Below are 23,940 nucleotides of genomic sequence, written 5' to 3'. Positions count from 1 at the left end.
GACCTGAGCCAAAGCCGGAGGCTCAACCGACTGAACCACCCAGGCGCCCCAAAGGCAGTATCATTCTTAAGTACTTTTCTAAGGTCTGTTGTTGTGAAACTCTTACAGTGAAAGGAAAATGCATTTTGGGTTTTTTTCCCTAAATCATTTGCTGATACTGAATTTTAATATTTTAACATTTCAATTATACTTCATTCTCAGAAGATGTAGGGAAATCTCATGTAGAATTTTCCTTGAAATACTCGTATCTAATCGAAATGAATAATCAAAATTAAAAGCTGTGATTTAGTATTCTGTAGGCTAGAACATAAACAATTCTACAAAGATTAAAATATATAAACCAAACTTTTTTTTTTTTTTTTTTTTTTTTTTTTTTTGCCTTATGATGTGGGAAACAAAGGCAAAAAAAATTTTTTTTAATTTCCTTACTGCCTACAGCCCATTGACAAGTCCTTAAAACAGGCAAATTGACCCTCTGGGAGCTCAGCTTTTCCTAAGGGCAAAAGGCAATCTTAGCCCAACCCCTCAGGATCCTCTGAGTCTACTTTAAACTTACAGAAATTCCTTTGGAAACTTCCTTTATCCCTACTCCCCAAAATATGTTAGCAATCATCCTCCAAGCTTGCAGCCCACTGATAGACATCTGAGAGGTCTCATGATTACATTTTTACTAAAGGTAATAAATGACCTTTTCCTAACAATAGCTAGCCCCGTGTTTCCAAAATACCTTGGAAGTTTTTCCATCTCTAACCCCCTCCCAACTTGACTGCCTATAATCAGTCACCTGTCACAACCCCAGCCTAGTTCTTTCTGCCCACGGGTCCCATCCCCCACCGTGCTTTAATAAAACCACCTTTTTCTCAAGAATTCTTTCTTGGCTGTTAACTCTGAACCCTAACATTTCCCCATCACCGTATACCAATATTTAAATTTTGGAAAATATTTGTTGGCTCAAAAGGCACACTGTATTCATCCTAAAGTTATCTAGATCCTGTGGCCAACACTGGCATTTCCCAGCAGCTGACTTAAAGGATTGCCAGGCCCCAATCTAGACCCACTAAATTAGAATCTGATTTTTAACAACAACCTGCACTTTGAGTTCTAATTTAGTGAACCTGATGCAATTTTCAAGTAACAATGGAGGTCTGGAGCTGACGGCCAAGAAAGAATTCTTGAGATGCCTTTTGTGCAAAAAGGTAATTTTATTAAAGCACAGGAGACAGGATCCATGGGCAGAAAGAGACACACTGGGGCAAGGAGTGACTGAGTATATACTATGGAGTTGGGGGGTGAGGGGTAAGGAAAGAAGGAGGTTTCCAAAAGGACTCTCTCATATGCTAAAGAGGACTCATAAGACACTGGAGGCCTTGGCTATTGTTGAGCTGAAGTTATTCTTCCCTCTAGCAAAGCCTTAACGTTAAGACTGTAGGGAGTTCCGGGAGGAATGTTATACCCTGTGTTTGCCTAAAGTATTTGTCAGTGGGCTGCAAGTTATAAAGAAATTTAATTTTATCTACATTTTCTTCTTGCCTTTGTTCCCTACATCAGTATGGAGGGGAGGGTGATGTTGGGGCTCCAGGAAACTAAGTCTATAGGTTTCTGGAGGTTAGGCTATTGATAAGATTGCCTTGTTCTTGCAATTTACTAAGACATTTGTAAACGGGTGGAGACTCATGTCCTGCAGGACTGTGATCTCTACCAGTTAACCCTTTGTGTTCTTTCCTTTCCTTTGTTCTTAGGCAGCCAGGAGTGCCAGAGGCATGTCTCAGGAATGTCACACATATCCCACCTGGGGGGAGGGGGCGGTCAGCTGTGCTTTGTCCTCAGCTTGCCTTTGGTTCCCTCTTCAGTAACCACATCCAATTCCAATGTGTGTCTATGCGCGTGATGCCCCCAAAACAATCAAGCAATTCTCCAGACACCAGCTGGGTGTGCTACAATGGAACTCAATTCTGACACTGTGTGCCTGAAGATAGTGTCAGACCCCACAGGTGAAGGGCTCAGTCCTGTAAGACTGCCCACCCTCTCCACTGCCATTTCAGATGCCAGTCTCAAGCCCAGGATGTTACCTTACTTCTGAACGACTGGTTATAAATTAGAGGTCCCAACGACCCCTTTTGTGGGCTCATTTAATTTACTAGAACAGCTTGCAAAACTCAAAAGAAATCTTGTACTTACTAGATTACCAGTTTATTACAAAAGGATAGAATTCAGCAACAGCCAGGTGGGAGAGATGTACAGGGCAAAGAAAGCGGAAAGGATGTGGAACCTTGTGGCGCTCCACTCTCCCCAAATCTCCATGTGTTCACCGCGATGGGGACATCTCATCTTTCCGGGTTTTTATGGAGGGTTCATATAGAGGCACGATTGATTAAATCACTGGCTGCTGGGATTCATTCGACCTCCAGCTCCTTCCCCCTCCCTGAGGTGAAGGGGTGGGACTGAAAGTTCCAACCCCTTATCAGATGGTCGGGGCCCCCCTGGCAACCAGCCCCTAGCCTAAGGTGGGGTCTGAAAATCACCTCTTCAACAAAAGGCACCTTTGTTCCTCTCCTCACTTAGGAGATTTCAAAAGTTTTAGGAGCTTCATGCCAGAAATGAAGATGAAAACCAAATCTGTATTTCTTATGTTAAAAAAACAAAATTCAACTGAATAAAATTTAAAGATGTAATTGGCTTTATTCACCAATTCGTGAATCAGACAGCCTCCCACGTGGCAAATAGGAAGGAGCTCTGAGGAGCTGGACAAAATGGAAGGATTCTATAAGCAGAAACTGGGTGGGATAAGAAGGTTTACAGCAAAAGAAAAGAAAGGATTATCTCAGGAGAGGTTACCTTCCCTCAGGGAAAGGTAGGAGGTCTCATCAGGCCGTGTACCTCCCTGGTGGTGACCAAGAAATTCCAGACTCGTTTAAAATTCTATTCCTGGGAGAAGTTGAAATTGCAATTAAATCTCGGTTTGCGGTCCTGGGGGCCAGTGACTCCACCCTGGGCCTGTATTTCTTTTTTTTTTAAACTCTTAAAATCACGGTATAGCAGGCCCCCGTGGTAGTTTGACAAACATTGATCTAGATAGCATACACTGTCATAATATTTGGATTGGTTATCCGTGCATTTCTCTCTTTATTCAGACGCTTATCAGTTCTTCACAGTTTTGATACAAAAATCAACAGCTTTCACTGTCCTTGCTAATTGCTACAACATCCCTTCTCTGGAAATCATGAATACCTCAATTAGCAGATAGCATTTCAATATACAAAAACAAGAGCAGCTCAACTTACCTCTAGACTGCTTGCTTATAGCTGAAAGTAAATATTTAGACAATAACTAAAATCCCAATGACAGGCCTTGCCAGGATAACCAACACTTTCACACCACTGGAGCCACCACAGGATCAGGAAAGATGGTAAGTTCAGAGATGCCGAGAGTAACGTTAGAATGAACATTGAGCTGTTCAGATTTCCAGAAGGTGAAGCCAAGGCAAATGTTATATTTATTCTGTATGTACATTTTCTTCCTTTTTCTGTTACTTTTCATCTTAAAACATAGTATCTGCTTAAGTGTGCGTGCAAGATAACATGTTCCCAAAGTACAATCTAGAACATACTACATCTTTCTGCCAGGATGAATTCCACCCTCTCACACATACTCTTTTTTGCAAAATAACCCGTGTCAACAACCTGACAAAGTAAAGATGATAACATAAAGATTGTTCCGTATATTGTGCTTTTCTCATGAGGGTTAATTAATACCACATGAATACCACAAGTTTTAGAAATATTATTGTCCCCCACACCCCCCCCAAAATTAACAGGAATGACTAAAAGGCCTTTATATAATAGATACTATCTTGTCCTATGAATGTACAGGGTTCTTCCTTTAATCAATTATGTAATCTAGAAACACTCAGGGTCAACTCAGAAAATATAGTCTGACATGATCAATTATCTGGCTGCTATTCAGAGTCCATTGACGCTGCATTGTAGGAGTAAGTATTTGTTATTCATTTATTCCTCTGGGTATTCAACCCTTAAAACAAATTAAAAAAAAAAAAAAAAACCAGAAGATGAATAATCAATCTTTTACTGATATTAACTGAATATTAAGAATACTCCAGTATACACAAAAAAATGTTCAGTTCTCCGGAGAATTTCTTAGGTGATATTTAAGCTCTGGTTCCAAAGGAGATTTTACATGATTTCAGGATACAAGAATGCTCCTCTTTGTACATCTTTGGTACCACTGTTAAACAGGAAACCACAGGCCCAAAATGGTATCTCTTAGGCCAACTCACCAGATCCAGGGCTTAAGACCTTAACCTAACTATAGTTTCAACCTCTCACAGAAATGTAGTCCTAACCAGTCAGTCAGGAATTTTCTGATCAGCATCAGTGAGGGAAATCTGTCCAGTGGACTCTCCATCATCTAAATAAAGGATGATTAAGTAATCTACCCAATCAGATCCCCTACCCTTCCCCCTAAGAGAAGGTGATCTTACCTGAAACAATTCTCTTTTCTTTTGCTAATAACTCTCTTGCCCCACCCTCCTTCCTATAAACATCTTCTATTTTGTACAACTCTTCAGAGCTCTCCTCTACTTGCCAGATAGGATGCTGCCCGACTCATGAATTGTTTAATAAAACCAATTAGATCTTCAAATTTACTCAGTTGGATTTTTGTTCCACACGATGTAGGTTAAAATGCTTTCCTGTTTTAACAGTGATAAAATAGAGAGGACGTTGAGAGATTCGCAGTCCTAAAAGAAAGTCCAAAATCTAGACATATATCTGAGCAGCTTTTCAGAACAGAAAAAAAAAAAAAAAAATCTACCCAAATATGAACATCTGAAAGTTCAAAATCATAAACAAATCAAACAGAGGGCAAGTTTAGGAAAGAAATACACAAAATAAGTGGAGAAAGTATTCAGGGATCAAGCACACAGACCCAGGACCCAAACTGAAGCAGAATTAAAAATTTTACATATATATATATATATATATATATATATATATATATATATGCAACAATGATACAAAACTGATCCCCCCAAAATCAGAAAGAATCAGTAATGGCTACCTTAGGTAAAGAGCATGCAGTAAAGCTTCAGTAGGGGACTGATGTCAGTGACCTCAAGGAGATCATCAAAAGCAGGAAGAACTGGAAAACCAGTTAAGCAGAGGCGTTCAAGCAATATTTCTTAACAATCAGATATGATAGAAACATCATGTATTAAGATGACCTAAGGGTCTTTCACGTGTCTATGTGGAAATCAGTAAGCCTTAATTTTTACAACTATAAAAACGTATACCTTATATGGTGCCGAGTATTTGGAGAATTGCTTGCAAGCACATCTACCCCTTCCCCTTTTTGCATATAGAATCCCCCCACCCTGGTAGCTAAGGACCTTTGGAGAAGTTCTTCAGGGCAATCTGAAATCCTGCCTCCTGGGCTGTGGTTCTCAGCAAGACAATGAATAAAGCACTGATTTTGAGGTTGGCTTTCTTTGAGAAGGCAACTATACTTAGAAAAATCAGCATAGAAACAGAACCCCTAACTTGAACTAAAGTGAACTACAAGTTCCATGGCCTGAGCACAACATTCCATCAAGAGGAAAATGGACCTTTCAATGGAGAGTATCTGAAGAACTTCAATAAAATGTATCCCAGTCAATGCACTTTGAAGCAAAAGGTCAGTTCAACACTTGCATTTGGATTCCCAAGAACAACAAAGAACAGGGAAATTAGTTACCAAAAAGAATACAGGAACTGGTGCTGAGGTGTGAGCTGAGCAGGCAGATGAAATGACAGGTCACGGTGATCAAGGTGTGAAAGTCCCCAGTCAAAAAGTGGTAAAGTCCAGTTGACCCATATCTTCCACAGCAAGCTGGGCTTCTATATCCCCAGCCAACAGCAGAGCCACATCCACATCTATACCCCAGTCATTGGAAATATCTGTAGCCATAACTACATCCATAGCTGGAGCCCCAGTGATAAACCAAGTCTCCAAAGACACCATATCCAGAGTCACAACTTCCAGAAAAGCCTGGAGGGTGGGGGCAAGGACCAGCCAGAACAGTAGTTGCTATAATATGACATATTAGAATTAAGGACATCTTCTGATATCCAGGAGTGGATATCTAGTCTAGCCCAATCTCCATGATCCACATGTCCATTTATATCTACCTAGCAGAGGGTGGGATACTGCAAGTAAATTCTTGACTCATATCCTATTAACGGACTTAAAGAAAATAATAAACCTCATTAATCTATTGTCCTCTTATATAAGATATGACGTTATATTCATTATACTCATTAAAGACACTTAAATATGCGTTGAGGTTAAGTCATAATTCCCCAAACCGACCTCAACTTATAATCTACACTAAGAAATGAAAGTCTTCCATTTTTGACCCCAGATCTAAAGCTCTAAATCCAGGCTGTGTCTATTTTACTCAAAAGCACTGAAATCTCTTCGTCCTCTATGAAAATCTTATCCCCTCTCAAAGCCCTAGGTGGACCTTCTCCAGAAACTGAGGGTCTCTGAACAAACCTCACTTAATTAGGATGTTGCCTTTCCCAACACAGGGCTTTGGATGCTGCTGGGACTCCCACTAGAAAGCTGGACATTTCCAAAATGTAGCAATTGCCCACACATATTATCCAGAGATGCCAACATTAGCTAACACTATGGACCTGTTGCCATGGTGTGCCATTCCTCTTAACAAGCACCCAGGTGACAAATGGCCTCACTTGCTTTTCAGGGCGTTGCAGTGTTTTAATGAATACCTGTGCTCAATGGGGATCACATTAAACTTAAAAGCTGCTGGCCCCTGAATTAAGAGAGAGCCCAAGTAGAGACACTGAGATCCTCCTCAAGTAGCACATTCGAAAATGAAGCCTAATCTACATTTTGATTTGTCATCATAAGAGTAAAGCAATATAAACAATCCTTATCTATTCAATAGGTCTCTGGATTAGACCTTGACACCTACAGAAATTCCATCCTGGCTCCAGAGTTCTACTTTTCTATTTGTTTTGATATTATGTTGGGAACCACAAAGTGCTGATATATTCCCATAAAAATCACTAAAGTGCTGGCACAATCAATGAAATACTCTGAATTGCTGTGCGAACATAAGGTGAACTATTTTGCTCTCAGAAATAGAAGTTTAGAAGGTAAATAGAAATTGCTAGACAGATTTCAGTAAAAAAGGAAAGCTATTTTACTTGCAAGGCAAAATTAGAGCCCATGGTAATGTTTCACATAACATCCATGAACAAAAATCATATGCTAGAAACCCAGGCACATGACAGGGTAGTAGGGGCTGTGAAAAAGGTCAGAATTATATGCAGGATTGACAGGATTAGATAAACCTTAAAGACAGGACTTATCCAGGATACCGGAACACAAGATTATAAGAACCTTCACCTTGGCAAGTGTCAGAATATGATCTTCCTCAATATGGCCACTAATACTTCTTTGCTAGGGTGCCCAATACTGCCCCTTGTCAGGGTTCACTGCTGCTCACTCCCAATGGAGTTGTGTTTAACCCGGAAGTCATGGTGGCCTGAGTATTGACTTCACAATTTTGTTGACTGACAAAACAGTGTTTAGCTGGACTGACCAGTCCGTTTATAGGAAAGATCTCTGACAGTTTATCACCTTCTCTTCTCAGACTATTGATGATTGTATAGTTTCTTTTTTTCACTTTAATTGAGTTGTGACATGGGTCATGAGAAGTGGCAAAAATCTTCTCAGAGAAACAGAATTAAGAAAGAAAGAAAGAAAGAAAGAAAGAAAGAAAGAAAGAAAGAGAAAGAAAGAAAAGGGGAGGAAGGAAGGAAGGAAGGAAGGAGAAAGATTGACTATCAAAAGAAACCCACCATGTAGAAAAGAACACAAATACATTCATAAATGTGATATTCTAAAAGAACAAAAGTCACAGGAATCTGTCCTTCGTGATCTACCTGGTAGTAAAATGTATCTTAAAAATTATTTCCGGGCCAGTGCCTATAAGAAGAGAATCTTGAAAGCTTTCACAGAGGGGAGGGAAGAAGGAAAGGGAGAAATTTTCCTGTGTCCAAGTTTCTTCTAGCTGGATGAAGAATTAACTTGACATGAGACAGATTAACAGTAGAAAAGCACCGAAGTTTAATTACGCGCACACAGAAGCCCAATAACGAAGTTGAGATTCAAAGAAATGACCAAGGCAGGCAGTATAAAACTTTCTAGACAATATGACAATAAATCTGTGAGGACTTGCCAGGACAAAGAAAACTTGATTTGGGGACCTTCACTAGGTAAGGAATTCTAAACAGAATTTGAGCTGGGGTAGTAAATCAGTAAAAAGTAACAAACATTGTTTATACAGCTTTCTCAGCTTTAAATTTCCTATATTTAGCGATAAGGATATCTCTTTACCTCCTGGTGTAGGAAGCATGCCTTTCACATGGGACATTTATTTCATGCTTTCAGGTAGACAGAGGATCTGAAATGGCACAAGTTGCTTCTTATCTTTTATTTAAAATAATCAATATGCCAAAGTGGCACATTTAGATACCTCAAAAGCAAAATTGAAAACCAGAATAAAATTGAAGCAACGTTTTCAGTAAATTGGAAGAAAACTATTTCTAACCTAGCAAACCGGTCCATTTGCAAACCAACTATCACAGTAAAATAAAATATTTTCAGGGGCACCTGGGTGGCTCAGTGGGTTAGGTATCCAACTTCAGCTCAGGTTATGGTCTCCGGTTTGTGAGTTTGAGCCCCGCATGGGGCTCCGTGCTGTCAGTGCAAAGCCTGTTTCAGATCATGGGTCCCCACGCCTCTCTCTGCCCCTTCCCTGCTTGTGTGCTCTTGCTCTCTCTCTCTTTCCCTCTCTCTCAAAAATAAATAAACTTAAAAAAAAAAACAATAAAATAAAATATTTTCAGACATTCAGGATCTCAGAAAGCTTACCCTAAAGACCCACCTGCCCGGAAAACTGCTCCAGGATATATTCTGCCAGACCCCAGAGATCTAAATGCAAATCCAGGCAATGAGTGATGTGAAAGGGTTGGGGAGGGAGTAAGAGAATTTGAGCGGCTCAGCCAGCGGGCGGCAGTCCAGATCAGAGACACAGCAGAACAGGGTTACACGAGAAATACTTCTAGAGGGGAAGAAGGAACTGATGGATTTCCTGATGTGTGCAAACCTGTTATGAGGAATTTTACAGTTCTGTCCAAGAGATTGGAGGGCGTGGTGGTGGTGAATGTAGGCAGTTCATTAATTCCTGGAGAGGAAACACTGTTCCAACACACCACAGACTTGGGGTAAATGTTGTTTAAGTAGTCAGGCTAGTATAAGGGCACGTGGGTGGCTCAGTCACTTAAGCGTCCTGCTTCGGCTCAGGTCATGACCCAGCAGTTCTCAAGTTCGAGCTCCACATCAGGCTCTGTGCTGACAGCTCAGAGCCTGGAGCCTGCTTCAGATTCGGTCTCTCCCTGTCTCTCTGCCCCTCTGCTCGTGCTCTGTCTCTCTCTCAAAAATAAAAACATTAAAAGAAATTTTAAAGTGGTCAGGCTAGCGTCAATGCTAGTGTGATATAACCTTCTGGGAAGGTAGAGAGGGGAGAAATGTGTGTGTCCTGGGTGAGGTACATATAAAAGAAATAAATCCTCATCTCACATAATAGGAAGCTAATAAATTACGTGTAAAACTGAGAAAACAAAAAATGCAGAATAAAATTATTAGGTAGACATGACTGAGTGTGGAAAAAAAGGTGTCTCAAGTGTCTGAAGATGGTTGTCGCCCGGTAGAAGAAATAGAAGGTAGGAAGGGGTAGATCCTACATAAAGCTACATTTTTGCTACCTGTTTTTTTGTACAAGTTTCTTTTGAAATATCCATGGAATACTTTGATCATTTTATAGTTAACGAATAATTATGGAAGATAATTTTAACTAGCGGTAAATCCTATAAACAGAGGAATTGAGTTAGGGGCTTCAGGAAAGTTCTCTTCAGGGTCCTATAGGACATAGTAAGGAATAAGGAATTTATTTTCATTGCAACAGCCTAGCAGTAGACAATAACATGTGTCCTGAACCTTAAAAATATTTCTGATCTTTGATATAGTGTGTTGGCTGTAATTGGAGTCTAAATGAAATAATTATAATGGGAATAATGATTACTTAGTGATGTTGATTAAAACACTATTGCAAGCAGTGAGTGTTTGAAAAGACCCAATATATGTAAACTGAGATTAAATAAATTAAATACGCTGTATCTATGTAGAGAAATATGCAGTCATTTTGAAATTATGTTTTCAAATAATTTTTAATTACATGGCGCAGTGTTCAAAATAATAACACTATAAAAGATATTTAAAAAATTATTTTGTTTCCAGTCACTGAGGAGATAATATTAGTTACTCCTAATTAATGGACGATGTTTATGTTCTTTTTTTTTTCCGTATGGTTTGCAATGAACAATTATTCATTAAAAAACGGAATATTATTTATTTTTTTATGAAAGCAAATTGCAACCCATAGTCTTCTCATCTTTCCTATGGGGCTCAATTCCTTTCCCTTTTGTAATTTGCAATGCTTTTCTCCAGATTCTTCTTCAATTTCCTACATTCTTAATGACATTCAGAAGATAAAACACGATCAGTATTCCAACACGGGTCTGGATCGAGCCATATCGCAGAAGGATTCATTAGCACCTCCTACACGTCCTGCTTCTATTAACTCACATTCGTATCAGGTTCTTTTTTAATTACACATTTCACTGCTGATTCATTCCTGGTATATGACTTGTTTGGTTTCCGTAGTAATTTCCTGAGCCAAGATTTCTCCCTCTCTCCCTGGCACTGCCCTGCGCTTGCGCCTTCACGGCCAACTTTCCTGTTTGCGCTTCACTTTCTTTGGGTCGCCTTTGAAATCCATTCCTTCGCTTCAAGGGTTGGCAGTAACGCTTAATTTGGCGCCCCTGAAAAAAAAATGTGGCGAACGTGTCGATTCCTTTATCTAGATTAGTGTTTCCTAAAAGGCAATTCTGACAAAATCTGCTTCATAATCATTTGATGCTGGTTAAACACGCAGATAAATAGACTGCACCTCCGGACTACTGAACCAGAATCTATGGAGGCAGAGCTCCGAAGTGTGCATCCTTTAACAGCCTGGCTAGAATGTGTACTCGTGCTCAGATTCGAAAACCACAGAATCCAGGTTATTGTAAATAAATTTCGTTTATGTTACATGTCTGTCAAAGTTGGTAACAGGCTTACAGGAGCTGCCAGGTTCTCTATCCCCAAATTTCTTCTCCTTCAGTGGCTGGACAGTCAGCCTGGAAGTTCAGGCTTACCCCAAATTCTGAAAGGAATTCTGCTCTTTGCCTATTCTTAGCCAAAGACAGATGCAAGGAGTTTAGAAAACCCCATATAGGACTTGCCTAAAGAAGTTTGTTTCAAAGGTTATATGCTGTATAATTGCCTGTGTATGACCTTGTCAAAAAGACAAAACTATAGTGACAGGGAATAGATCAATGGTTGTCAAGAATTAGGGAAGAGAGTATGATTAAAACCACTTCAGCATGACAGAATTTTTTGAGGTGATAGAACGTTCTATATCCCGATTGTCCTGATGATTACACAGGTTTATGCATGTTTTAAAACATGTACACAATTTTACTATCTGCTGATTTTAATTTTTAAAAAGACCTTAAAATCTAGCTTGATAGAGAATTTCCCTAAGAGCATAAAAATCTTCTTTTCACTTAGATGTTCTAGATTTTATTGTTAGATAAAGTTACATTTTTCATAGAGCTTTAAATCTATATTACATTGTTTTTACTACTTACGCAAATGCCTCATACTAGATTTTGCTTTGATGTTGCCACATAGGCTGGTATTGAAGGGGATTATAAGAAATAGAAACTCATTATAAAGGTAATTATGAAAGTATTCTTAAAGTGATATTTAATACTAACGATGATAAATTTTTTTTAAAAGATTATTTAGCATCAATAGCTAATTCAATGCAAGACCGTGAGTGCACAATGTTTGGGACCCAGAGGGACACAAGTATTATTCTGGGGATTTAGTTTTGCTCGGGTTTGATCCCCTAAAGCCGTGAATTTTTCTACCAGTTGTCTTCCACATCCATTTTTAAAGAGGTCGACTTTGGTGATTCAGAAATAAACCAGAATATGAAATAGAATTTGCTGTAATAAAGTTCACCTTTCTTGACCTTTTGTATTTAAAGGAGTTTAAAATGTATTTCTCATCTTCCTTCACGCAGTCAATTGAGAACGCTCAAGAGAATAACCTTTTCTTAGCCTGTTGCGTGAGACAAATACTGCCTTAACATCATTGGAATTTACTTTCATTCATAATTTTGTCCTTTTGTTAACAATGTTTTAACCATTAAACTCATATAACAGACTCAGGAAATCAGCCACCTAACTAAAAAGCAAACTGAGGACAGAAAATGATGGACATAAAAAGGATGTAAATTTCAAGATGGTTTCTGTCTATTGATTCTCCTAGTTGACATTGTAAGCACTGAGCCAGAATAAAAGACAAAAGGAAACTGAAGAGCATTCTTTAAAGACTACAAATCCTTACTGAGGAACACAATACACTAGAGATTAGAAAGGTAAGGGCTAATTTTAATCCACAGATTTCTTACTTGGGAGTATGATATGAATAAGAGGAAGGCAAGAGGATTCTATACAAACTCACCATGGACTGTCTACTTTTTCCTTAAGTCAATACCCCCTTAGTAGAGAGAATGCTTAGAATAGCAAAATAATGTGTTCATTGCAAAATGTAGTTGGAAAATACATCCACAAAGAACGAGTCAAGAGAAAAGAACAAAATTGAAAATCACATTTATAGGCTAAGTTAAGTATATTTATTAGAATAAGGAAGTCAATTAAACTAAGGAAAGAAAAATTTAGTGGGAAAAATGAAAATCAAATACTCTGAGGGAATGTAAAATAAGGTGCAGCATTCTATCAAGAAAAATTAAGCCTTCAGTTAAAGTTCAGTCCACAAAGTTCATGATCACTCTACTTTGCACGGTCGTGAAGTTCGCATTTTAGCCTCTAGAAAGCTGTCCATAAAACATCGCTTCAGGTTCAGTTCCTGAGGACGCAGATGATGACATAGTTCACATGATCAGAAATTGATTAATGGAGGTCAAATGTCCATTATCTTTTGTAGTCAAGAAGCCAGAAGCCACCCTATCCATATCCAAAGCCATACGTAGCCTAGTGGGGAGTAGATAACCTTTCCTAACTTTTGAGGTTTGGGGAAGCTCTAAGAAGACAATATACGTGAATATACAGTAAAATCATAAGGTACAATGTATATGTATGGTAAAATCATTGTTTTCTTTTGTATATTCCAAATCTAACTCTTAAAAATGGTTAACTAAAATTACTCTATGTTAACTTGGCAAACCAATGCAGTTAAAGTTCTAGAGCAAGTATTTCCCCAATGTGGCATGCATCAGAATCTCTTAAATGGCTTGTTAAAACGCATTGTGCTGAGTCTATAGATCTTGAATGAAGAGAGACAGAAGGCTTGAGAGTTTGTGTTTCTAAAATGTTCCCAGTTAATGCCGATGCTGCTGGTTCAGAAACCACACATTGAGAAACATGTCCTAGAGATGAGATAAAAGTAAATAGCATGACAGAGAAATATATGTTCATAACCACACATGTTAATATTTTTAATTTTTTAAACTAATTTAAAATTGAGCTGGTATGTGATGTATTCTTCAATGTAGATAGTCATTTTGTGTTATTTGGGATCCAAACTAAATCGGTTTGATTTTATTACTGGACTTCGGATATTAAGATGTAAACCAAATTAACCTGGACATCACCAAGTCCCTACTTGAATTAGCCCAGACATTAGAGCTAATATCTCCTGATAAAATATAAAATCAATCTTCATTTTACTGAATTTAAAACACTGGTTTTTTTTGTGCAATGTAACTGAAAATGTGACTACCATAAATATACTTAAACCAAAAACGCATATTTAAACCACATGTCCTCTGTGGACTCAGATAAGTTTTTAAGAAAACAGAAGTGCCCTCAAGATGAAGAACTACTGGCACATGTGCTAGGGCAGGACATACTTCAAATAAGAATCACAAACCTAAATGATTCACTTCTGGAAAAGTTCAAAGACGTAAAGGCGATGTGTCTTGGAGTGAACCTGATCCAGTGAATTGCAGAAACTGCATTTGGTCAAGCAGCATCTTGGGACTCAAAGAAAGATGGAATCAGACTGGAACAAAAGAACAAAATGTCCCAGAAGTTCCATGGTCTCAGACATGCCAGTCAGCCAGTAGACTCCTGTTGCCTAATATAACCAAGTGGTCAGTAACATCTAGAGCCATAATCCAAGCCATAGTCCATAGGTGAGAAGGTGCTACCATACATACAGTCAAGACTGTGGCCCAGAGAATACCCACAACTTCACCAGTAGCCCTCCGGTTGAAGTTGTCAGGGAGGAAGTCCCCATTCATTGTAAATGGCTACAACACGTAAAGGGATCCTTCTTCCTATGTGACTTGTATAACCGAAGTGGAAGGCTATGATGAAGAAGGTACCTCCCTCATTATTTAAATCAGGGGAATTAACATTCTCATTAATCCTAGATCTCATTGAAAAAAAGAAGAGATCCTCATTATTTTTGAAAGAAGTTTGAGCTTGACTAACTGCCAAAAAGGGATTCTTCTTTATGGGTTTTGTCCCTGTAAAGAGAAGTTACTGCTGTGTCTTCAAAGTCTTGGGTTAGACCAGACTCCAGATTTACGCCTCCAATTACCAGACTTCTCAACAACAAAAAATATGCTGGCTGCAACACCAAACTATATTTGTAGTCCACAGGAATTTACTGAATGTCCTCATGCTTCATAAAACTCTATACCAGCATTTGAGGTATAGATATTAAACAGCTTGCAGATCTCACAAACCTTTCAAATTAGAAGCAAAGAGAAGACAAATAAACCTACAATCAACATAAATATATACAGCTAAATGCCATAATTATAAAATGTTGAGTGGACGCAGTAGGACAGGGATTACAGTAAGAGTTTGTGTATATATAAAATAGTACAGATAAATTAAGCCTTATGGACCAGGAAGAGTATAGCATAGCACTCAGGTAACAAAATAAGTTCCTCTTGATGTTATAAATTACCAAAGCAAAATTTGAAAGCATATAAAGAACACGGAGAACTGAGACATGTTTTAAAAAAAACTATTCATGACACCTGTTAAAGATTGGAAGTCTGACTTTATTCAAGAGGAGTGACTACAGTGGAGTAGTATGGATTTTGTAATAGTGGAGCGAGGCTAGGTTCAACTCCAGATACAAGGAAAAAGTGGGCATTTATAGCCAAGGAACAGGGTGGGAGTCAGTGGATGGAAAATTACTGAAAGGAAGTATCAGGGGGTCAGAAGGAAGGGGATTGGTTTCAGACTAAACCAATCTAACAGGATTCTTGCTGAAGGCAGGCCAGGGTGATAGGATGGCCCCTAAGAGATGGTGGAGGATGAGGAGACCGATACGAGGATGATCAGATATTGAGAGTAGGGGGTGGTGGCTTAACCGACATAGCAGGTTTCTTACTAGAATCTGACAGCGTAGGGACAAGCATGGAAGACCAAAAGTCAGAGCCTCGTTGAGAAGAGGGTTCAGAGGAGCCTGACTAGTTTGGCCAAGGAGAAAATCTTTGTCAGATGACTACGCCTCTTTTCCTTCCCTTTCCTGCTTTCTTAACTGGCCTTCTCTGCCTGGACCGTGCAACTTTGAATAGCTCACTCACATCCCCTCATTCTAAGATGGAGTATCAAATCATTTTTACATTTATGAAGAATTGTACTGAGCGGAGCCTGGGGGGCTCAGTCACTCAGGCGTCCGACTCTTGATTTTGGCTCAGGTCATGATCTCAGGTTCATGGGTTCCTGAGTTTGAGCTCCATGTTGCTCTCTGCACCGACAGCATGGAGCCTGCTTGGGATTCTGTCCCTCTCCCTCTCTCCCTGTCCCTGTCTGCCCATTCCCTTCTCGTCCTTGCACTCTCCCACTCTCTCTCTCTCTCAAAATTAACAAAGGTATAAAAAAGACTTTCACTGAAAAATACTTTATATTTGATTTCTCTAAAATTCTAAGAGATACAGTTGAATGAATGTCACGGACAGAGCCGGGGGAAGTGAAATTGCTACATGACTTATCTCTTCCTCCCCTCAGTAGACCCTGACCCTTCTGCAGGCCTCTCCTGCATGTCAGGAGTGGGTTTCTGGGCTCAGAGTCCACATACTTATGACATCTCTCTTGGATGTCGCACACACACACACACACACACACACACACATACACACACACAGACAAATCGTACCATTTTCAGACTTGAACAAATGACTTTCAAAGGACAGTATTGTCATGATTAGGGATTCTTTAGTTTGATTTGAAAAAAATAACATCTATTTATTAGAGACTCAGTATGAATCAAATGCTGTGCTTTATTTTGGGGACACAGTGGTGAACAGTTAAGTTCCCTTCATGGAGCACACAGTTCCACAGGATAAAATTGGAGTCAACTCTGGTTAGGAGGAGGCAGGCAGCAAGGCCTTGACATCAAATACGCCCGATTATAACCATGCTCTGTCTCTCTCCAGCCTTGAGACATTAACACATCATTTGAACTTTCTGAATTCCAGCTTCTTCATGAGGAAAATAGAACCTGGAATAAAACCAACCTCCTGATGTTGTGAAGAGAAATAATGACTTACTACAAGCCCAAAAGCATATTAAATATCAGTTCTCTTTGCTAATTATTTTTATCATCGAAATGACTGAAAAATCATATTAGAATATATTCAAAATGTTGGCCTCACTTGAAATCTCAAATAAACCCACTTTAAAAGGTTTTCAGTGTTATAAGAGACCAATGAGATGAAAAATATGTTTACCATACATTTAGCTCAAAAGTAGTTATGCTATTCTAGAGCACACAAGTTTGGATGGTTGGTTGGTTGGTTGGTTGGTTGGTTGGTTGGTTGGTTTTAAATATGATTTACTTGCACATTTGTCATCAGAAAACCATGAGTTGAACCATGACACTGTGATGTCTGCTGGGAAGCAGCTGTCACGTTTTAGATGGCTCTGAGAAAGACCACCCTTTAGCTGGAGGAGAATTATGGGAAATTAAAAATCACATCCATGTGAGTATGAAGGATTGCCAGTTTCTGTTTTGCTTTTGTGCCTGAAGCTTTGAGCAAAAGAGCAGGCAAAACTTTCTTTGGATGAGAAAAAAAATTGTCACTGTAAAATAATTTGTCAAATACCAGTGTCATCCATTTATGCTTCAGTGTTTTATATTTACATTCCCTTTGTATCTTCAGTAAGTAAAGAACTCTGACTTGTAAGATATTTGATAGTCTTCCTTACGCATCCACAGTGTCTGAAAGCCCTTTATGGGGCCGTCTGGAAGCCAGGGCCAGTGTGGATCTCTGAAAGTGATGACTTATTTTGACTGTAAGATTTCTCTGTACTAAGAAGGGGCTTCTCGCGATCTCTCCTTTTTCTGAGACACTGTTCATAAATCTGCTTAGGAATTAACCCTGCCTTAATATGATCTATGGAAATAGAAGAGAATCCTGCAACTCTAGGAAATGAAAAACTCAAGGACAAAGATATAGAACAAAAGACAAAGAAAACGGTGACAAAAGAAAAATTGGAAAGAAGGAGAATCATTGGGTCATTTCTCACACTCAAGAACAATATAAATATTGTACAGGACCTCCTACGTACATCAGACTCACTATGACTTCACCATCTTCACATTCCTGATTGTCATAACTTCATGGCCAACACTTTTATTGGATAGTGTAATCAAATATTGTGGTCACATAAGGAGTAACATTTGGAGAGCATTTTCCTACCAACCATGTGACGAGGGCAGACATTAGATGCCTTCAAAATAGCCTTTAGAGAATATTTGGGAAAGGTTGAAGATGATATCACATAACAGTGATAGATAACATCTATCAAAGTTAGTCTCAGAAAATCCTTTGGGGCTTTAAACCTCTCCTGTGAACCAAATGGGTAAATATAAATTATCATTCGTATATTTAGCTACAACTAATAAATCGTTACTTCTGAGTAATCGAAGAACTGAAAGCCTAACGATTAGAGCAGAGGACTTAGAAGAGTAGACAGGAAGCCTGAAACCTGGGGGTGGGAGTGAGTGAAAGACCTGAGAATATATTTTTGATACATAGAATGTGAAAATGCTAAAAAATAAAATGTTAAAGAAACTTGCAGCATTTGACATCCTTCCTTAATGGAGATCGGTTGGCTATGGAAACAAGACATTAAGAAAATGGTAAGCAGAGTAGAAATAGCACTGCCCTCTGCATTCCAGTGAGCGTGATGCCATATAATTTTGTCAACGCTTAACGCTTAGTCGCAGACTCATAATTCAAGGAATACTTCAAAATGTCTTCTAGCCATCCCTTTCTTCTGGGAAGAATTACTCTGAACCATCTTAAAATGTGAAGAAAAATATTTCTCTCTCAGTCTCTCTCGTCTTTCTCTGAAAGGTTCTTCTGTAGATAAGATGCCTTTAATATTCAAATCACCTTTCTCAGATCTACAGGCTCTATTCATCAGGGAAATCTTAAATATACATAACTTAGTTTTCAGATAATGGGGAGCAATAAAGGATTAATGAGAAGGTAGGAAAGAAAAAGAATACTTTTCTTCATGTGTGACCTGGGGCGTCAAATGCACAATCATCAGCTTTCCCATCCACAAATGGCTATGAATTAAAGAATAATTACAAGATGTTAGCAAATGGATATTTGACATATTTTCATGTTCATTGAAGAAATTTGTAGGATAATCCAGTCATATTTATTGAGTTTCTACTATGTGCAGGGCACTAAACTTGGCTCAGCTCAATACTAAAACTGATGTACAGTTAGAAACAAATACCTAACTATACCCCCTACAGACCACAGCTGAGCTGGGGTGTAGCATCTTCCTACTCTTTTCACTTTATCTGTAAAATGTTATTTATTGAGTTTTTATTTTTATGAATCCTACATAAATATCAATGACAAATAGAAGAAGCTGACAAGGAAATGGGAAATAAAAAGCCATAATAAAGGACCCTCTAATTGTTCCAAATTGGTGGCACAAAGGTAAATCACTTAGGGGTATTTGTTTAAATATAAATTCCCAGACACTGGAGAAGATTTTCCCATCTGAAGGATGGTGGAGAGGGAGGACTGAGTATAAGCATTTTTTTGTTTTTTTTTTTGGGGGGGGGGGGGGGGGGGGCTAGTGAATGAAAGGCAGAGAGAGAGAGAGAAAGAGTGAATCTCATGACATGCGGAGAGAGAAATGGAGAGAAAGTGAGGAGCCTGGAGCAGGGTTTGAACTCATGAACTGTGAGATCATGACCAGAGCCAAAGCCAGGTGCTCAACCGACTGAGTCACTCAGATGCCCCAGTACAAACATTTTTTAAAACCATAGGTAATAGAAGTGAATTGCAGTTAAAAATTGCTGAATGATATCAAGAGATGTAGAACATTTTCATATTACTTAGGAAAATATGAATTTATAAAATTATCCAATAATATATTTTTTCCTTTAGGCAGAGTATGGCACCATACCCCAGTACTGCGATTGAAAGGTACCGAGCACAGACGTACTTCGATGCATATCTCATATATCTTTGGATATATAAGATTTTTCCCTTTCTTTTTTAGCTTGTGATGTAAATGTTTTTCTTTTATTAAGAATTATTTACCTGAGGATGAGTAGATAGATTGATAGATGATAAATGAGAGAGAGAGTGTGTGAGTGTGTGTGTGTGTGTGTGTGTGTGTGTGTGTAAGTAATGGCCTAAAACAATGCTTCTTATGGTGTGGTCCTCAGACCACCTGAGCTAGAATCCCTGGGGTACTCCTAGAATCTTTAGATTTCTGGCTCATCCACGTTGCTGCAAATGGCAAGATCTCCTTCTTTTTTAAGGCTGAATAATATACCATTGTATATATACCACATTTTCTTTATCCATTCACCTCTCCATGAAGGGATACTGTTTTCATATCTTAGCTACTATGAATCATGCTGCAATGAAATGGGAATATAGGTATCTCTTTGAGATAACGATTTCATTTTCTATGGGTGTACACCCAGAAGAGGGATTGCTGAATCATCTGGTAGATCTACTTTTAATTTTTCTGAGAAATTTCCATATTGTTTTCCATAGTGGCTGAGCCAATTTCTATTCTCGCCAACAGTGTATAAGGGTTCTCTTTTCTCCACATCCTTACCAAACGTATCTCTTATCTTTTTGATAATAGCCATTCTAACACACATAAGATGTTCACTCATTGTGCTTTGGTTTGTATTTCCATAATGGCTGCCAATGTTGAACACCCTTTCATATACCTGAAATAAGAATCATGAGAAGTATATGAGGTGAATAATATGTTAATTAGCTTGACTGTGGTAATCATTGCACAATGTATGCACACTTCAAAACGTTCTGCTGTACCCCTTAAATCTATACAATTTTTATTCGTCAATTATACCTCAATTAAGTTGGAAAAAAAATTAGGTTTCTAGATCACACCTCAGATGTACCACATCAGAACTCCTGTAGGTGAGTCATAATAACTTATCCTCCCAGACAACTCCCCAGGTGATTCTCCCACATACCACATTTTCAGAAACACTGGGTGAGATAGCTCTCTGAGGTCTCTTCAAGCACAAATTTTATGTAACTTAGTCATTATTCTAGAACAGTGGAATAGACATCCAGCTTCTATCTGACCCTCTGATTCCTGAGAAATCCCTCTTTTCTTTTTCTATTCTATTCTAACATGAATGTTTAAATTACAATTCCCAGTATGAATTAATATGCAGCTCCTAGAAAGTTTCAAACTGGAAATTGTATTGACTATCACAATGGTGTACTGGGAAAGAATCCACTAGGTAAATCCTTGAACAAGATGTCTTTTTGAATTTTGTTAAAAAGATATCTGTTGGATGAAATATGGTGGAGAAAATATTCTCTTTCAAAGTAATTTCTCCAAATAGCCTTTATGTTTTCGGCTACAAGGTGAATCATGGGCAATATGTGCAGATACTCAAGAAAAGAGCAGGGTTAAGCAAAGCCTGCTGTCACCAAGAATATTTGTACTGTACATAAAATGCTTTCAACAGGAGGATTGAGACCTTTTTGACTTGGCTTATAAAAGAAATAATGCTCTTTTCTCTAAAGGAACACAAAAGAAGGCTGATATATCTTCAGAAACAGTTCTTTAGAGTTACTTTTTCCCCCATGTTTATGAAGTCACTCATATCTTTAAAGAGTAAAACTCACTACCTGCTATTGACTGTATAAAGATTAAGAAGCTTTCCATCACTGTTTCTAACCTGGAGTTTCCAAGCTGTAAAATAAACACCATAGATATTTTGCTAGGAGAGAACTATTCCTTCCCCTAAAAGACTCTCAGACTCCTAAAATAAACCTATAGCTATTCTATTACATGAGGCCTCAGAATCTTTTAATAGGTATTTTATGCTACATTTTTTTTTTTTTTTTGTCCCTGGGAGAGGGGACCGAGTGGGTTTCATTTGCACTCATATGGACATAAGTGGAAAATCCCTCCACCCATCCCTCCACCCTCCCCACCCTCCCCACCTCCCACCACCCTACCACCCTACCACCCCATGCCCCCACCACCACCATGTTGGGTTTCCTTGAGGAGGGGCAGGAGTTGGGAGATGACAGACCCCAAGCACTGAATGGTACATTGTTGGCTCAGAGATCGCAGGTGGATGTCAGAGTTAAGGGAAGGTTAAGACAAGCTTTTTTCTTTTCCTCACAAGCAGCCCCTTCGGACTGTTTATCACACCCAGATCAAGGACTATTCGCTTTCTCACTGCTTCTAAAGCCCACGGGAGAAAGATAAATCCACTTCCCTCCCCCAGTCGGTGTAACAGAAAACGTGCACACACCAAGAAAGGAAACTGGGCTCAGGTGTGAGTAGTATGCTGGTTGAGACAAGTTTATTGAGAATTCCACACCCACACCCACAACTTTATCAAGAGTTGTGAGCGTGGTGAAAAATTCAGAAGAAATACATGTTTGGGTATCAAGTTTCTGAAAATGTCTCAAAGAACATCATGCAGGGAAGGCAGCTGGAGGCGTCATCGGCTCGTTCCTGTTCTTCCCTCCGGACTCCAGGGCTAGGCCCGAGAAGCAGCGCCTGGGAGGTTGAGCGGCAAATGAGGACTAAAGACGGAGGTAGGGGGAGGGACGTGGAGGGGTGCCTCTCAGCCTTGGGAGAGAAGATTCGGCGCCTCGGCAAATTGCAGCAAATCAGTAGAGATCAAATGGCCAGTATCTTCTGAAGCCGAAGGCCCCACAGCCGTTGTAGCCATAACCGAAGCCGTAGCCCACGGGGGAGTAGGTGCTGCCGTAGCCACAGCCCACGCTGTACCCCAGGGGGTAGCCGCAGCTGCCCCAGTAGCACCCTGGGAAGACGGCCCCGGAGAAGGTGTTGCAGTGCATGGTGTCCGCGGCGGAGGGCTCAGGTGGCAGGGGAATGTGTTTCCTCTGTGTGATGGATTCCCCAGGCTCCGAACCTTCTTTATATACCCCGGCGGTGGGGCGTGGTGAAAAACACCAGGCCCTCATTTTCATTCTTGACGACACCACAAAAAGCTCATTAATGTGATTTGCCCTTGAGTTAGATGTCTTTACGGCTGCTTAAGAAAGCTGTGATGTCATCCGATGCAGGCATCGGATCCCTTCAAACAAAGTGTGTCCGTCCACTAAAAAAAGCATTGCAGTGACTTCAAAGAACTGAGTCCCACAGACCCGAGATCTAATTCTCTGCAAGCAGTCTTTATACAACCCAGAAAGGTTCTGAGCTTGTTAATTCTTATTCTTGCTCTCTCAGTGTCCACAGGACACAGTTGGAATTCAATAAATCTGTGTCAAACGAATTAACAAACGAAATAATAAGTAGTGAATCCAACTAACACTTGACGTATTTCTTAGTGTTCACTTGATTAAAGAATTCTCTTTTTGGTAATGTGCAAGACAAATGCTACAGAACTCGCAGGAAAGTCTCCTTTTTATTTTTTTTTCTCTGCCTATAGCTACTCTGGTTTAAGAACCGGTTAAAAAATTAATCATAATTATAACTCCCACCTGAACTATATCTAACATCACATTTTGAGACCACTGCCTGAACTAATAACCTTATAATTGTAAAAAAAACAAAACAAAAAAAAAGGAGTTTGTGGATTAACTCTCAAAATGAACTGTCAAATAATTATGATTTGTTGATCTTATTTTTAAAATAATATTGAGGGGGGGGGCGCCTGGGTGACTCAGTCGGTTAAGCGTCCGACTTCAGCCAGGTCACGATCTCGCGGTCCGTGAGTTCGAGCCCCGCGTCGGGCTCTGGGCTGATGGCTCGGAGCCTGGAGCCTGTTTCCGATTCTGTGTCTACCTCTCTCTCTCTGCCCCTCCCCCGTTCATGCTCTGTCTCTCTCTGTCCCAAAAATAAAATAAAAAACGTTGAAAAAAAAAAATTAAAATACTATTGAGGGGAGCCTGGGTGGCTCAGTTAGTTAAGCATCTGACTCTTGAGCTCGGCTCGGGTCATGACCTCATGATTTGTGAGCTGGAGTTTGCTCCGGGTTCTGTGCTGGCAAGGGGATGCTTGCTTGGAATTCTTTCTCCCTCTCTCTTCTCCCCTACCCTACTCATGCTCTCTCTCTCAAAATAAAAATTAAAGAAAACCTTATTTAAAAAAAAAGCATTTCAAATAAATATTGAAAATAGTAACAAAATAAAAACAGAAAAATGAATGGCAAATTTTATCCTGAAATGTGTTTTGTTGT

At 39.3% G+C, this 23,940-nt stretch overlaps 1 protein-coding gene across 1 annotated transcript; it reads right to left on the bottom strand.

Moving 5' to 3' along the window:
• Positions 1 to 22,405: 22,405 nt before the first annotated feature.
• LOC125922066 (keratin-associated protein 8-1) lies at positions 22,406 to 22,597 on the bottom strand. The gene has a single exon (XM_049629952.1). It carries the CDS (start codon positions 22,595 to 22,597, stop codon positions 22,406 to 22,408), a length of 192 nt encoding a protein of 63 aa, XP_049485909.1.
• Between the last annotated feature and the right edge of the window lie 1,343 nt (positions 22,598 to 23,940).

Source organism: Panthera uncia, chromosome C2, assembly GCF_023721935.1.
Source record: "Panthera uncia isolate 11264 chromosome C2, Puncia_PCG_1.0, whole genome shotgun sequence".
Lineage (NCBI taxonomy): Eukaryota > Metazoa > Chordata > Mammalia > Carnivora > Felidae > Panthera > Panthera uncia.
The sequence above is the reverse complement of the archived record's forward strand: the minus strand, read 5'-3'. Positions and strand labels throughout refer to the sequence as shown.